General features: G+C 52.3%; 1 protein-coding gene across 1 annotated transcript in view; it reads right to left on the bottom strand.

Annotated features, from left to right (window-relative positions):
- The window catches only part of MYH9 (myosin heavy chain 9), an 85,476-nt gene that overhangs the window by 37,263 nt on the left and 34,045 nt on the right, over positions 1-14,168 (bottom strand). The window contains exons 3-4 of the mRNA XM_065939141.1: positions 13,780-13,936; positions 834-861 (exon numbers count right to left, since the gene is read on the bottom strand). Of these exons, the coding sequence (XP_065795213.1) occupies positions 834-861; positions 13,780-13,936 (185 nt within the window). The remainder of the gene's footprint in view (positions 1-833; positions 862-13,779; positions 13,937-14,168) is intronic.

Raw genomic sequence — 14,168 nt, forward strand, 5'->3', positions numbered from 1 at the left:
TCCCACAGCCCTGCAGAGGCGTGACGAGAGTAAACTTCAGTCCATTGCCTGCCCTGGTCACTGGGCAGCCTTTGCTTCCAAAAGTCTCAGGAGTCAGTTTGCAGCAGCTGTTGACTCAGGGGTCAAAGGCACTTATACATCTTCCCTTGAAACTTCACTCGAAGGAATGTTCTGTACCGTTAACTTCCTCGGCAGTGGGTTGATTTATCAGCTCCTGGTTAGGTCCAGAGGACGGAGGTGAGAAGCCCAAGTAAAGAAAGCTAAGGTTCAAAGCAGGAGAATGCATTCTGGGGGCCATCAGCTCCCAACCCTGCCTTGTTGAGAAAATGCTTGCTTTTCTTCTTGGCTATAAATCCCAGCTCCTCCCCCTCCTTTGAGGAAGGAGATTAAAGAAGGAGATTGAAGAAGGAGATTGGCCATGAAATAAAGCTCATTCATACTGTGGGACCACTGAGTAGCAAACATTAAGCCTGTTCCTTGGGGAAGTGGGGGCTTCCCTCGTGGCTCAGACAGTAAAGAATCTGCCTGCAATGCAGGAGACCGGGGTTCAATCCCTGGGTCAGGAAGATCCCCTGGAGAAGGCAAGGGCAACCCACTCCAATATGCTTGCTTGAAGAATTCCATGGACAGAGGAGCCTAGCAGGCTACAGTCCATGGGGTCACAAAGAGTCAGACATGACTGAGCAACTAACTTTCACTTTTCACTTTTTGAGGAAGGGGTAGGGGATTGACTTGGGAATGGATCTCATGGACCGAGGTTTTGGTAGGAGTTCCCCAAGAGTAAGAACAGAACAGAGTGACCAAGGCCCCACCACCCAGACAGAAACACTTACGTGCACAAAATGGACTGGTCCTCTCGGTCTGAAACAAGAGAGATATGAGGTTAACCTCCAGGACACATAAAGCATCCCCCTCCAGTTTCTGAAGAGCTGCCCACTGCCCCCACTCCCACCTTCCAGAAGCAGAAAGCCTCAGACACTGGCCTTGCAGGGGGATTGGGGGTTCCACACCATCAACACACGCTGACCCCCTGCCTCAATGCGAGGAGGGACATTCCCCGGTGGCAGCTGCTCCCTCCTCCAGGGGCTCAGACTGCCCACCCTGACTGTCCACCCAGCCCCAGTTCCGTCTGTCCACCTCTGAGGAAGCCAACCTCTGGAAGGCTCCCTGGAAATCTACTTTCCTGAGTGCTAAGGTGGGGCCTGCCCTGTGCATTTCTAACTTGGGGTCGTTGGAAACAAGGTCTGCGGCAGATGTTTAAAACACTGTCCCCATCCAGGAAAGAGGCACAAGAAAGATGCTGGGTAAAAGGTGGGGTCAAGACTGGCTTTGCAGTGAGACAGCCCTGGGCTAAGATGCTGCCTTGCCATGGCCTTCCCAGAGCCCAGCCTCCAACCATGATGGGGGATAAGAGTGTATGTGGAAATTACATGCGTGAAAGCATCAGTGTGGTGTCTGGCATGGGGAAAGTGCTCAGTAATGTGAGTTCAGAGGCAGGTCGGAAAGAACAGAAGCTCTTCAGAATCAGCTCCTAACCAGTTTCTGTGACAACTGGGGTCTCCCCGCCTGGGGGTCAGGAACTCTCAGCCACTCTCCTAGCTCTGTGAGCAACTCAGCCAGCCAGGATGTAAACAATGCTCTCCCCTTGGGGGCAGGCAGAACAGTAATGTTCAGCTCTGAAAGCAAAGTTTGACAGAAATGCTTTATTTAAGTTATCAGGGTTGGCCTGGCTCAGTCCTGAGTGTGCAATTTTAAGCAACAGCTAAAAATAAAAACTTTTTTTTTCCCATTTTATCCCATCGCAAGGAACACCCCACCCACCTCCTTGAGGTCAAGTCAGCCTGAATCCAGGACCAGGCTACTAACAGACACTTGGCCGCAGTGAGGTCTGTGGTTCCCAAGTCCTGGTTTCCTCATCCATCCGTAAACATGCTACTAACTCCCTGACAGGATTAGTTTGAAAAACAGAAAGAATGTGCAAAGGACCCAGCCTGGAAGCCTGCGCAAGGAATGGACTCCACAGGCAGTTGCTGTCCATCTACGTCCCCATCAAGAAGCCACCATGATGGGTGGTGCTGACTCGGTCAGGGAGGTGGAAGAGCTTGTTGAGAAGTAACCAGGGTTCCAGCAGTTGTCAGTAGTGCTGGAGAGAAACTGACATCAGCCATCTGGAAGAACACCCCCACAGGCTCGACTGCCCAGCCAGGACCCTGCAGGACAGGGCATCTCGAGGCAGACTCAGGGCGGCCTGTGTGTTTGGCCTGGAGAGATGGATTTAGCTGTTGGGGACCAGCAGATACTGCGCAGCGAGGTCACCTGCCTCTCCGCGAGGGGACCCTCCTGCATGCTGATCCCAACAGCCCACTCGGCTGCTCATTTCTGACGACCACCTCTTCTCCTGTCTCGGGAGGGAGAAAAGGAGTCCAGCCAGGGAGGAGCAACAAGAAAGCTCGCATCCAACACAAGCTGCAGCTGCCCCTCCAGCCCTGAGAAATATCAGCAGTACGGGGGTGTGGAAGGAACCCGGCCACTCACATGGACACAGCCCGCACCCCGCCCCCCACTGGGCAAGGGTTCAGAGCAGACCCGGAGGGTGACCTTGCTTCCAGCTCTCGACTTTCCCAAAGAACAGGGTCCTTCAAGGCTGCGCAGCAGGGTCTGAGACAGACCCGGCAGGGTCCCCGATAAGGCATCAGGGAAGGGAAGGCAGGGGGAGGGGCGGGAGGGAGGTGCTAAAGGTGGGAGAAGCCAGGGCAGAATAAGAGAATAAGGGGGCTGGGAGGGTGGCACAGAACAGAAAAAACACAGCTGTGATGGGGTCAGGCCTCCCTCCCCCAACCCCCGCTGCATCTCAGAGGTTGCCCAGCAGCTAGCTTGTTCGGTCCCGCTCCCTGGGAGCAGGCAAGAATGTACCTGCACGGCGCGGCAAGTCGGCAGGCAGTGGCGGCTGAGGCTACCATAAAAGGAAACATTCCCATCCCTTCCAGCGGAACCGTTTTCCCAGGGCTGTCCAGGCCTGGTTCCTGGGACGGCTGGAATTCCTCTGATTGTGTAAGGGGGAGTCAGACGCTGAACGGCTGAACAACAGGAAGCAGAGGCCCCAAACACACACGTGTGGGCACGCACACACAGTCACACTGTGCACACTGACCCACACGCACACACACAGGGCTCTGGACGAGCTGCATGTGGACACGCATACACATGAATGCAGAGACCAGACGCGCCTGGGCGCACGTGCAGGGCCATGAGTGTGCACACAGGCACACGTACACGTAGACGTGCACAGCCGTGGGTGCACACACACAGACAGAGGTAATCACACAGAGGCCTGCACACACTTCACATCCCACTCCCAGAAACAAATGCTTCATGGCTTCATCCGCTCCCCCGTCTCCAGCTCTCCCTGCTCGCTGACCTTTCACCTCCAACTCCTGAAGCCAAGGTACCACTGTCAACACAGCCTAAAAGGAAACCCTCCAATCCTCGAATTTTACACTTTAAAGAAATCTTAATTTCCTTCACCAGAACATTCGCTGAGGCAAATACTTTTGCAGAGGAAACCTGACAGGAGGCGTTTCTGACTTCCTCAACTCTTGCCACTAAATCCACCTGCCCATCATCCCCCAGAACCTGTCGATTTCTCTCTTTTTACAAAAGAGAAAGGTCTGCAGAAGAGGCAGGTGAGGTAGGCAAGCCTGTCTTACCACATTTGGCTCTGTTGCGGCACTCAGAAGCATCTCTTCTGGGTAGGGCTATTGTTTCTGTTTAGTCACTTCTGTTTAGTCGTGCCCAACTCTTTGCGACTCTCTGGACCATAGCCCACCAGGCTCCTCTGTCCGTGGGATTTTCCAGGCAAGAATACTGGAGTATTCTGGAATACTGGAATGCCATTTCCTTCTCCAGGGGATCTTCCTGAGCCAGAGATCAAACCCAGGGCTACTGCATTGGCAGACAGATTCTTTACTGCTGAGCCACCAGGGGTCGGGCAGGAGATGGGGGAAGTGGAAGGAATTCTCAGCGGCTCTCCCCCTGGCTCAGTTTACTGTGCCAGAGATCCAGTGCATTCCGGACAGAACCCTCCTGAACACACACTCCATAAGCTCTCCCCATACGGTCCTCTCTAGGGACACGGACCCTTGAGAGTCCAGCCCACTCCATTGTTTGCTCAAGTCTCTATTTGAGCCTATGTGGAATGAAGGCTTATTTGAAAACACCCTTCCTTCCTCCACTACAGAGACAGACAGACAGACAGACAGATAGGAATCCGACAGCCCAGAACCAGGGAAGTGAATCCACCAGAGAAAATCCTGTTCTGGGAAACAGGCTCCCACAGGATGAAGACAGTAGCCTGACTTAGGGCCCCTGAACCCCTCCTGCCCTGGTCCTGCCTCGGCAGGAACGGGGTAGAGGCAGGAACACGAATCTCTGCAGTGATTTTCAACTCTCTTAAAAGCCACAGCAGGGACTTTCCTGGCGATCAAGTGGTGAGACTCTGCCTTCCAATGCAGGGGTTTCTGGTTCAATCCCTGGTGAAGAGTTAGGATCTCACATACCAAAAAGCCAAAATGTTGAAACAATATTGTAACAAATTCAATACAGACTTTAAAAGCAGCAGCAGCCTTTCCTCAGAAAAAAAAAATCTCCCTGAGTCCCCCATATGAAAAGTAGGAGATAACAACCAGAGCTGCTTGGGAGGTGGAGACAGGGTTCCTGGGAACACACTTTACAACTACTGGTCCATGTGTCTGGAGCCACAGGAGAGAGAAGAAAGCCGCTGGCTGGGTGCCCTAGAGGCCGGGGCAGCACCTTCGTTCTGCACGTCCCCATGGGATGCCTGGCCCCCAGCCTCCGGGCAATCGGAGGGCAGGGTTCCCTGGCAGCACCGCTCCAAGGATCAAATGAGGCGGGTGCCTAAAGCCGGAAACACAGGGCAGGGTTTGGAGACTGACCGCAATGACCCCCGTCCTCTGCACCTCCCGGCTCTCCCAAATGCATGGTGTCCTCACAACAACAACAATGAGAAAGGTTTTAAGTTACATATCCATTATGAGGCCAGTCCCTCCCCAGATTTTATTTTAAACCCCAAATGCCCTGAGGCCTTTTGGAGCCGATTCTGATGTGCACATGCACAGGTGTTTCCAGCCAGCTCAGGAGGTCCCGGCGCAGGTGGGCGGTGGGGGGGAAGCCCCAACCACAGGTATTTCAGACCAGGTAGATGCTTTGCAGGCTTCTGTGAGGGGCCTTCTCGCTCACTTCCTCTGAAAGAGGAGCTGCCGATTCTTGTCCATAAAAGGCCACGCGGCTCGCTCAGCCGTGATGTGACATCAGCCCCAACAGGAAGTACGGGAGGAAGGGAACAGGTCTGGTTCACCCACTGCGGGCTGCCCGGGGCTGACTCATCCGACGCTCACTCAGATAACGCCTGCTGGCCTTCCGCGGGGCTGCCCCCTGGGGACACCTGGAACAGGTTTCTGCCTGCAGGGCCCATCTTCAGATCAACAGGGTTTTTCTCCAGAACCGACTGAGATGCAGATACAGCCCAAGCAAAAGTGAATGCACAGGGCAACTGCAGCTTGAGACAGCCCAGCTGAATGGGTGAGAGATGGCACAGCCAGTGGGCCTGCAACTGTCCACACCAAGGGGGCTGGTTTTGCTAAAACTGCATAGCAGACCCCCGTGTTGCCCGCTGTTGGACCCCTGCTCGGAGTTGCCTGGGACAGAAGCCTCGAGATGCAGGGACAAATTCCAGGGCTGCAGGTTACTTCTCCCGAGACCCTCTCAGGGACAGCATTTTGGTCCCAGTGGGTGAAAACACCAGGCACTCTGCCAGGTGTAAAATGTGGAGAGACTTGTGGGTTTGAGCTCAGACGTGGGGGCTGGGAAGGTTCTAGACAACAGGTGGTTCCATCACCTGCATCTAGAAGTCAGGACACCGAGTCCTGAGAAACCCAACGACTTGGTCAAAGCACGTAAGCTGGGCCAAGAAGCCAGGCCTCCAGATTCTTCCCCATGCTGCTCCCATAGGCCAGAACCTCAGAGCTGCACGTGACGGGATATTCCCACTCACGAAGGGTCATGCCAGCCTTGCAAGCTGTCTGCTACTTTTTCGAAAGCCAGCCCAAGTCATGAGCTTGGGTTATTTAAGTGCATGGGAAGCAGACAGAGGTGAGGAAGAGAGGGGGCAAAATAATGCCTCCTGTTAACTGGTTACTGCCAAGCCTCGGCGGCCTTGCATCATGGCACCCAGGGGAACCTACCTGCACCCCACTGCAGTCAGTGAGCAGGAAAAAAACCCACTGGTGGCTCCCAAGCACATGGCAGTGCCACCAGCCGTGTTCTCTCCAGGAACAAAGGTGGGCCCAGACCAAGCAGACACTCAAACCAGAAGCCAGGGGACCCCCCCCCCCAGTGCCTCTGCCCAGGCTCTCCCCCTGTAGGGTCGGGGTGTGAACCCTGCAGAGGCCCTAGTCCCCAGGCACAGGGGCAGAGGTCTGGTAGGCCTCCCCCACCAGCACCCCTGTCAATTAGGAAGAAACTCAAGGGACTGCTCTTTCATTCTGTTAGGAGGCCCCAGACAAGCCCCCTCTTGGTCAAAATGCATCCGGTGGTTCACGCAGGTAAGCTCCTAGTGCACAGATAAACCTGCCAAAACCACTGCTTCTGGCGGGCAGGGCTGGGAGCAAGAACTTCTCAGAGTGGGGCTGCTGCTGAGGCAGCTCTCAAGGGTCTGCCAGGATGGAGGGAGACTCAAAAGCCACATGTGGGTACAGACGGCCCACAGCAAAGGTCATGAAGACATCTGGAGAGACCTAACAACCCCTGAGGCCAGTTTTACCCTCTGAAATAACCCCTCATGGAAAAGGAAAGAAGGCAGGAGTCCTGGACAGAGAGCACTAAGCCACGGGTCACAGCTCGGCCGCCGAGAGGACAGGCGGGAAAGACAAAGGGACAGAGACAGGGGATGAGATGGACACCACTAGGCAAGCTCAGGACAAACCCGGCTTCAAGTTGGAGCACAAACACCCCTCCCAGGAGACAGTGGGCTTTGCGAATGTCCCATTGATGGGTTCGGTCCAACTTAGAGAACCAGGAACACCAGTGCCAGGGAGACAAACCGCAGTGGCACATGAAGATGCGCCCCGCAGAAGCCAGGGGATAAAATGTCTCGAGAAGGACAATCAAATGAAATAAAAGATGGGCTGGGACTGTGGGGCCAGCACTTGCCCCCAGAACATGGCTTCTGCACTTGGCTTTCAGTTTAGAGGTCTGCCCTATTGTGTTTGCAGTCCATCTTGGGTTGGAGAGACCAGCTCTTCAATAAGAGTTAGGAAGTCCAGTTGGAATGACACCTGAGCCCCAATCAGCACCAACTGTTTGCCAGAAGCACGGGGTTATTACAAAGGTCGACACTGGGCCATTAGCCTTGGTCAAGACTAGAGGAATTTTACAGAAGCCACTGAAGTTATCCTGAGTTTTATGCCTGCAGACTCTCGGCTCCCTTATCTCTTTAGTTTGGAGGAATTTATCTTGTTCTCCTCTGATAGCTTAATTCCAGAAATCAGGCAGGCAAAGGAAAGCAATCCTCTCTCCAAGCGCACCAGGGTCCACCCCTGACATATCAGGACACATTCTCTCAAGTTAAGAATTTGAGAAAACAGTAACAACGAGCTTGTAGGCAGCGGAGAGGTTAAAAGCACAATGCAGGTTAGCCATTAGAGACGCTGCAGGTGAGTTTTTGTTGTTTGCATGTTGCGGGGAGGGAGATGTGAAGGAACAGAGATATGGGGCCAAGTTCTCGGCCACCCGCAAAGTTTCAGGTTCCAAGAGGTCACTTTTTTCTTCTCTCCCACTTCAGTCGGCCCAGAGCAAAGCAAAGTCAGGCTGCTGGGTTGAATCAAAAACAAAACAAAAAAGCAAGCCAAGAGCTGAATCCTTGAAAAGGACCCATTAACCACAGATTCCTCTTCTAGAAAGAACATTTTATAGAAATGAGACTGACAGGCGTGACCACATTGTAAGTAGGCAGCCTCATTCCAGGAGCTGACTTTCCTTCTGGGGGGCCTGACCAAGCAGCCTCTATGTGGGGACTCTGGTGTTGGGGTGGCAGGCCCAGGGCTGCCTGTTACGATGCCCCTCTGGTAGCTCCCCAGCACATAAACAGAGAATTGCTCCAGAGCCAGGGAGGAACTGCCTCTCGTGTGCACAACACCCTCCTGAAGACCCATCCTCAAGGCCTTGCCAACCCCAAGGCCCAAGGACCAGGTCAGACAAGCCGGAGGCTGCGTCTGCCAGCACACGCCTGTGAGTCACGTGGTGGCTGCGGGGATGGCAGCTAGATGAGCCACTTCCTTTGTGTGCCGGTCCCCAGAGCCTAGCCCCTCGGAGGAGGCTCACCGAGGAGACTTTAAGAAGCCATCTGAGGAAGCCTTTGCTTATCACCTTCTTCAAGCAAGTGGGAGAGTGTGTGATGAGCAGTTCTCACAGAAGGCAGGGACTGCTCATTCAAGACATGGCATCTCCAGGCCCCACTGCTACCTTCTATCAGACATTCGTCACAGGACACGGTGTCTTGTTTGATCCTTGGGGTAACTCTGCCAAGTTCGTTCATCCAGTCAAGAGGCAGACTAGAAAATGAAGGCCCAGAATCGACCCCGGTCGGTCAGGACACAACAGGGCCAGACTCCAACTAGTCCAAACCCCGTGCTCTCTTCTCCACACACCTTCTGCTCAGAAGGTAAGTATCTCCTTCAAGCTGAGGCCAAGAGAGACCCAGCAGACTAGACCCCCCCCCCCCATGACCTGCTCCAGAAGCGCTGTGTCATCTGTCAAAGCTGGACCCCCCCCACCCTCCTGCTGTGGTGTATCTGCCAGCCTCTCAGGCCACCAACCCCAGCAGGGCTGCATCCAACACAGCCGGCTGGCAGGGGTGACCGTATGGCGGCAGGGGCGACAGAGTGCGGCCCTAGGGTAAGCCGCTGCCTCCGGGCCTCCCTGCAGACAGCAGGGCCTTTGTGTGCAGCCGGCTGGCGGGGCTCCCTGGCGGGCCCGAGCCTCCTGGCCGGCACATTCCTGCCTAAGTGGAATCGTCATATCTGCGGCTTCCTAGGCTGCCTGTCCTGTAGAAGTCTGCTTTATGCAGGGGCCACTGAAGCACTTCTGAGCGCCTCCCCGACACAGCGCTTTCCCTCTGGAAGACCTTAGAGGGTAGACAGCTTCACGGGAACAACAGTCACCAAGGCCAGGTAAAGGTGGAGAGAGGGTCCTAACCAGCCAAGCCAACAGGGAGCATCCCTCCAACTCCAGCCAGGGAGGAGGACCAGCGGTGAGCCCTGGAGGACGGGCACCAGGGTGGGAGTGGGAGAACTGGTTTCTGGGGCTGGTCTCTGGGGGCCTTTGGACAACAGTCAGTTAACATTTCTGGGCCTGTCCTTCTACTTGTGAGGCAGGAGGATCATCCTCAAATGTGAAGAGAATGATCAAATTCGACCCTTCTTTGCTTACCCAGAAAGGCTACTCAAGCCCCGAGAGGCAGGTGGACACTCACCCAGCCCTTGGTGACCAGCCACCCTGGGGCAGCCAGCACTGAGCAGCAGAGGTGGGACTAACGTGGAGCAAAGGGTTAAATCGTTCTCGGATTAGTTCAGGTCTGGAAAGAGAGCAGACCCTGCTGCCCCTCCCCCAGCAACACTGGGAGCTCATTAAAATACCAGAGTCACCAAAAGTGAACCAAACCTGGTATTCTAACTAATTAACATAGAAGAGAGTCCTTTTCTTCTCCTAGGGGAGATAACTGGCTCTCTAACTGGCTGGGTCTCCTGTGAAAATATAGGCAGTCTTTCCCACAGAGGGAGACCCCCAAATTCCCTGGGGCAGCCCCTGGTACCCTGTCCCCGAGAGCGGACACATGCCTTCAGTCTTCTGTCATCTTCCCAGCCTCAGATCATTCAGAGCCTTCTGCTTTTCACAGAATCCTTAGGAATGCGTCAACCACAAGGTAGGAAGACCCAGTAATGCCCAGGACAACAAATTAACCCAACGGGAAAGCCACGGTTGGGAGGGTGAACCTACCAAGTCACCACAACTTTAATTAAACCCAAGGCTGAGGATTAACACAAACAAAACTGGGCCCGGCAGTCTGGGCTGTGCCATAACCGTTTATTGACACACACCTGCCGTTTCCACAGGATTCGACCTCCGCAGGCTGTTCCGCGGCGACTTTCTACCACCCCAGGCCCCGGGGGCAACACCTTCTTCTAAACTCTCAAGACACCTGACACTTGCTGCAGTCATGTTGACACCAGGTATAGGTGGCATCTCATCCTGTTACACAGCTTTGGCCACAGATCTCTGTCTACAAACATGTCTGTCTCTCCACCCAGATTGTCAGCGCTTCCAGTGCCGGAGTAAGGTACTCAAGTATTCTGGCACTTTCCTTCTCCTACCTCCACAGCCTCATCTTGTGCCCATGGCCGACAGCGCTAATCTATCCCAGCATTCTCTGGCACAGACTTTCACATCCTTGCCAACACAGAGCTAGGCAAGGCAGTACTGATTGATCGGAGCTGACACTTAGAATAAAACCCATCTGCAATACTTAGTCCAATCGTTCTGAAGTAAGTGGGGGCACTTTTGCCCCCCAGGGAACATTCAGTAGCAATGTCTGGGGGCATTTTTGATTGTCACAACTGGAGAGGGAGGGTGCTATTGGAGTCGAGTGGGCAGAAGCCAGGATGCTGCTAAGCATCCCATAATAGTCAGGATATTATACTCAGGTCCCATCCCCACCCAGCCTGCAACAACAGAGTATCCAGCCCAAATGTCAGTGGTGCCAGTTTGAGAAACGCTGGCTTAGTCTAACAAATAGACAGAGAAACCATATAATTTATCATCCAAACTGGGGAGTTTCTGAAAGTAAGAGAGCAGTGTCAATACTAACTGCAAGACAGCAGGCATAAATCAGGACTTACAGGCAGACCAGAGCATTTAAGAGATGAAAGCAAGGGAGGCCCCCAGGAGAAGTCAAAGAGCTCCTCTCATAAAAGTCCCCAGACAAAGCCACCAACTCCCCTATTTGGCAGAATAAATGCCAGTATGTCAAAAGCCACAGCCAGCTCAGGGACGAAATCTTTTTCTAGTTCTCATTTAAAGAAAAAGCAAAAAGGAACCGTCTGGCTGTGTCTTTTAGGATGTGTGTGTCAGAGAACAGATTTGTGTTTCTCAAAGCCAGTGGGGCTGCGTGTACTAAGTAGAACACTCTCTCCAAAAGAGAGAAGCTGATTCTAACAACCTGAGGACCCCAGTGCTCCACTGTTATTACCTGACTTAGGGCAAGAACCAAAGACTCCTCCTGGGAACTTTCTTTACTGGTGAACCATCTTGTCATAACAGGGCTACTTCTGTTAATTAACTTCCTCCCTGTTGTCTCAAGAATGAGAAATCTGTTGCCAATTGCTTTGCTGGTCAACTATGTGCAACAAGACGGAACTTGGAAATGTCCCTGGTTAACATGGGGACTGAAGAGCTGCACCGAGTCCAGCATGAGGCAGAGAGTGGGTGAACACTTCTCAGTTTGAGGTTCAGAAAATACACGGACCCAGCACCTACACAGATCATTAAAGAGAAGCACTAAGACCCTAGGTTCCTCGTGCCTGCAGATGTATTTCCTATCCCTGTTCTCCAAAAGATGAAAACACCCACCCGTTTGCCCTCATAATTTGAGGCAGCTCCTTGGTTCCTGTCAAGGCCATTTCATTACAGCCAAGACTTCCTGCTCAACACAAAGGAAAGCTCCAGTCCTCTGCAAGTTCCCTTTTCCTTTTTCCCCCAACTGTCTCCAACCTATAGAGCTGACTTTTGTCCCTCAAAATTATCATGGTTGAACACATATAACTTGGGCAAATCTCTTTGGGAAGAAGTCCCACAGGTTGTTAGAAAAAAGGCTAGCAGTCTAATTTCAGAAATTCCAATTCCTGGAGCCATGCTATGGTATATCACTACGTTGTTCTTATCATAATGGCTTGATGAGAAGTGAAAAAGCCCACTTGCTAGAAAAAAACCTTTTGGGTTCAGGATCCAAGTGTGGGAACAGCTCTAAGCAGTGCAGAGCTCAAGAAGACTCCAGCCTGCAAGAGGCCAATTATGAGAGCCAGGAGAAAACTGACTCATAACCTCTGGAGACAGACTCAGGCTCTTCTGGAATCCCACAGAATGTTCTCCCACCAGACTCTTCTAGTTAGCACTCTGAAACCGACATCCTACTTTAAAACTAAAAGGCTGGCTTCCTCAAGGAATTTTGATAGACGTGAACAAGAGCCAAAGGGGAGGTCAAACTTGTACATCCTACATAATTCACCAAGTTTGGGGATGAAACACGTTCCACAGCACTGTGTGGAGGGTACAAGACAGGCCCACATGTTGCCATTTTAAACCACTAAACCAGGGATAAAGTTAATGCAAGACTTATCACCACCACTGCCTGGATTGACTATTAAGTTTAAAGAAAAAAAAAAAAAAAAACAGGATGCCCATGTAATAAGACATGAAAAACCACTATCAATATAAGATATGAGAACATAACCCTATGCTAAATAGTTGACTAAGCTTTGAGAATATAAAAGCAACATGAGCCTGGTTCACACCTGGTAATAACAAAGTATTACCAGGGTTAGCCCAGACATCCTCCCTAGCTGGCAGTAACACTTCAGTCACATCTTTAACAAAAGAGTAGAAACTGGTCAGCTATTGCAAGGCAGATGAAACAGGCATGGTGATTTGAATCAAAAAGGTCTATTGGAGAAATATAAGGAGTTCCATGCAGCCAAGAAGTTGGAGAGGTAGGCAGCAGGCCAATTAAAAAAGGGACAGTGTAAGATGACTCAGGTTCCAGGCTTGGGTGATTGGGTGGATGGAGAAATACCATCTGGGAGCAGTGGGCTGGCGGCAATCAACTAAGAGAGCTGGTCCTCAGCTGGAAAGTGATGGCAAAGCCACTCAAGTGGGTGGGGCCACAGTACAGAGGATGAGACCTTGAGGAGCAACAGGTGTTAACAGGGGAGAAGACGTGAATGGGGCTGAAGAGATTAGGGAACCATAAAATCACAGGAAGGAAGGGCTTTCAAAAGGAAGTGGTCAAGACTGTCCAATCCTAGGAGAAGTTAAGTAAGATAAGAACCCAGAGCTCCACAGAAGGGAGGGTGGCCTTTACCAGACAGTCTGGGCGGGCAGCAAATGATGCGCAGGGGCAGGAGTATCGCTAAGAAGTGCTTAATGGAGGCAGGGAGCGTGGATACTTCCTCTAAAGAGTTTCACTGTGACGGAGGAGAGCAGAGACAACCCACAGAGGGCACAGAATCCAGAAGAGACTTTGTTTTTTTTCAAAGATGTAAAAACTCACACATGTTTCCAAATTGTGGAGATGAGAGTAAGAGGTTAAAATCATGGAGGAAAGGGAATAACAGGTAGAAGAGGCAGCCTGGAAGCCAGAGGATGGGCACAGGAGCTCTTGATCAGAATGAGAAGTTGGGAAAATAATTAGGAAAGGCACTTTTTTTTTTTTAAAGCTTCTACAATATTCTATCAACATATAAACATCTCCTTTGACAGTCACCAGCCTTGGCTCTCATGAAATGGCTTACAGACTTTGATGCACAGCCCCCTCACCAGTACCACTGATACCAATCCACAGGATCACCAGGGCAATGAACATGAAGGAGCACCTGCAAAGTTACCAATGAGGCTGCAGCTAAGGACAGACCCTTGGAAGGCTGAGGGACTCACCTTGCATCATACTCCTATAGGCGGTGTCTGTGATAGCGTAAATGTGGGGGGGCATCTCATGCCTCTTCTTGCCCTTGTACATTTCCACGATCTCTTCAGAATAGATGGGCAGGTTCTTATAGGGGTTGATGACCACACAGAACAGGCCTGAATAGGTCTGAAAAGAGTGACAAATGGGAATGGGTTAGGAAGTTTAACTCACAAAGTCATGGAAACTGTGGCAAAATGCCTGCTGCCTCCAAGGATCCCAAGTCAGCCTGATGTGAAAGCACCTCCTGGAGCCCCTGGTTTTCCAGGTCCTGCTCCAGCAGACCTGCTGAGGCATGGGGGCACCACCAGCATTTCTGCTCTTTCAGTGGGGGGCCTCCCCTGACTGCAAGACTGCTGCC

This window comes from Muntiacus reevesi, chromosome 1 (genome assembly GCF_963930625.1).
Source record: "Muntiacus reevesi chromosome 1, mMunRee1.1, whole genome shotgun sequence".
Lineage (NCBI taxonomy): Eukaryota > Metazoa > Chordata > Mammalia > Artiodactyla > Cervidae > Muntiacus > Muntiacus reevesi.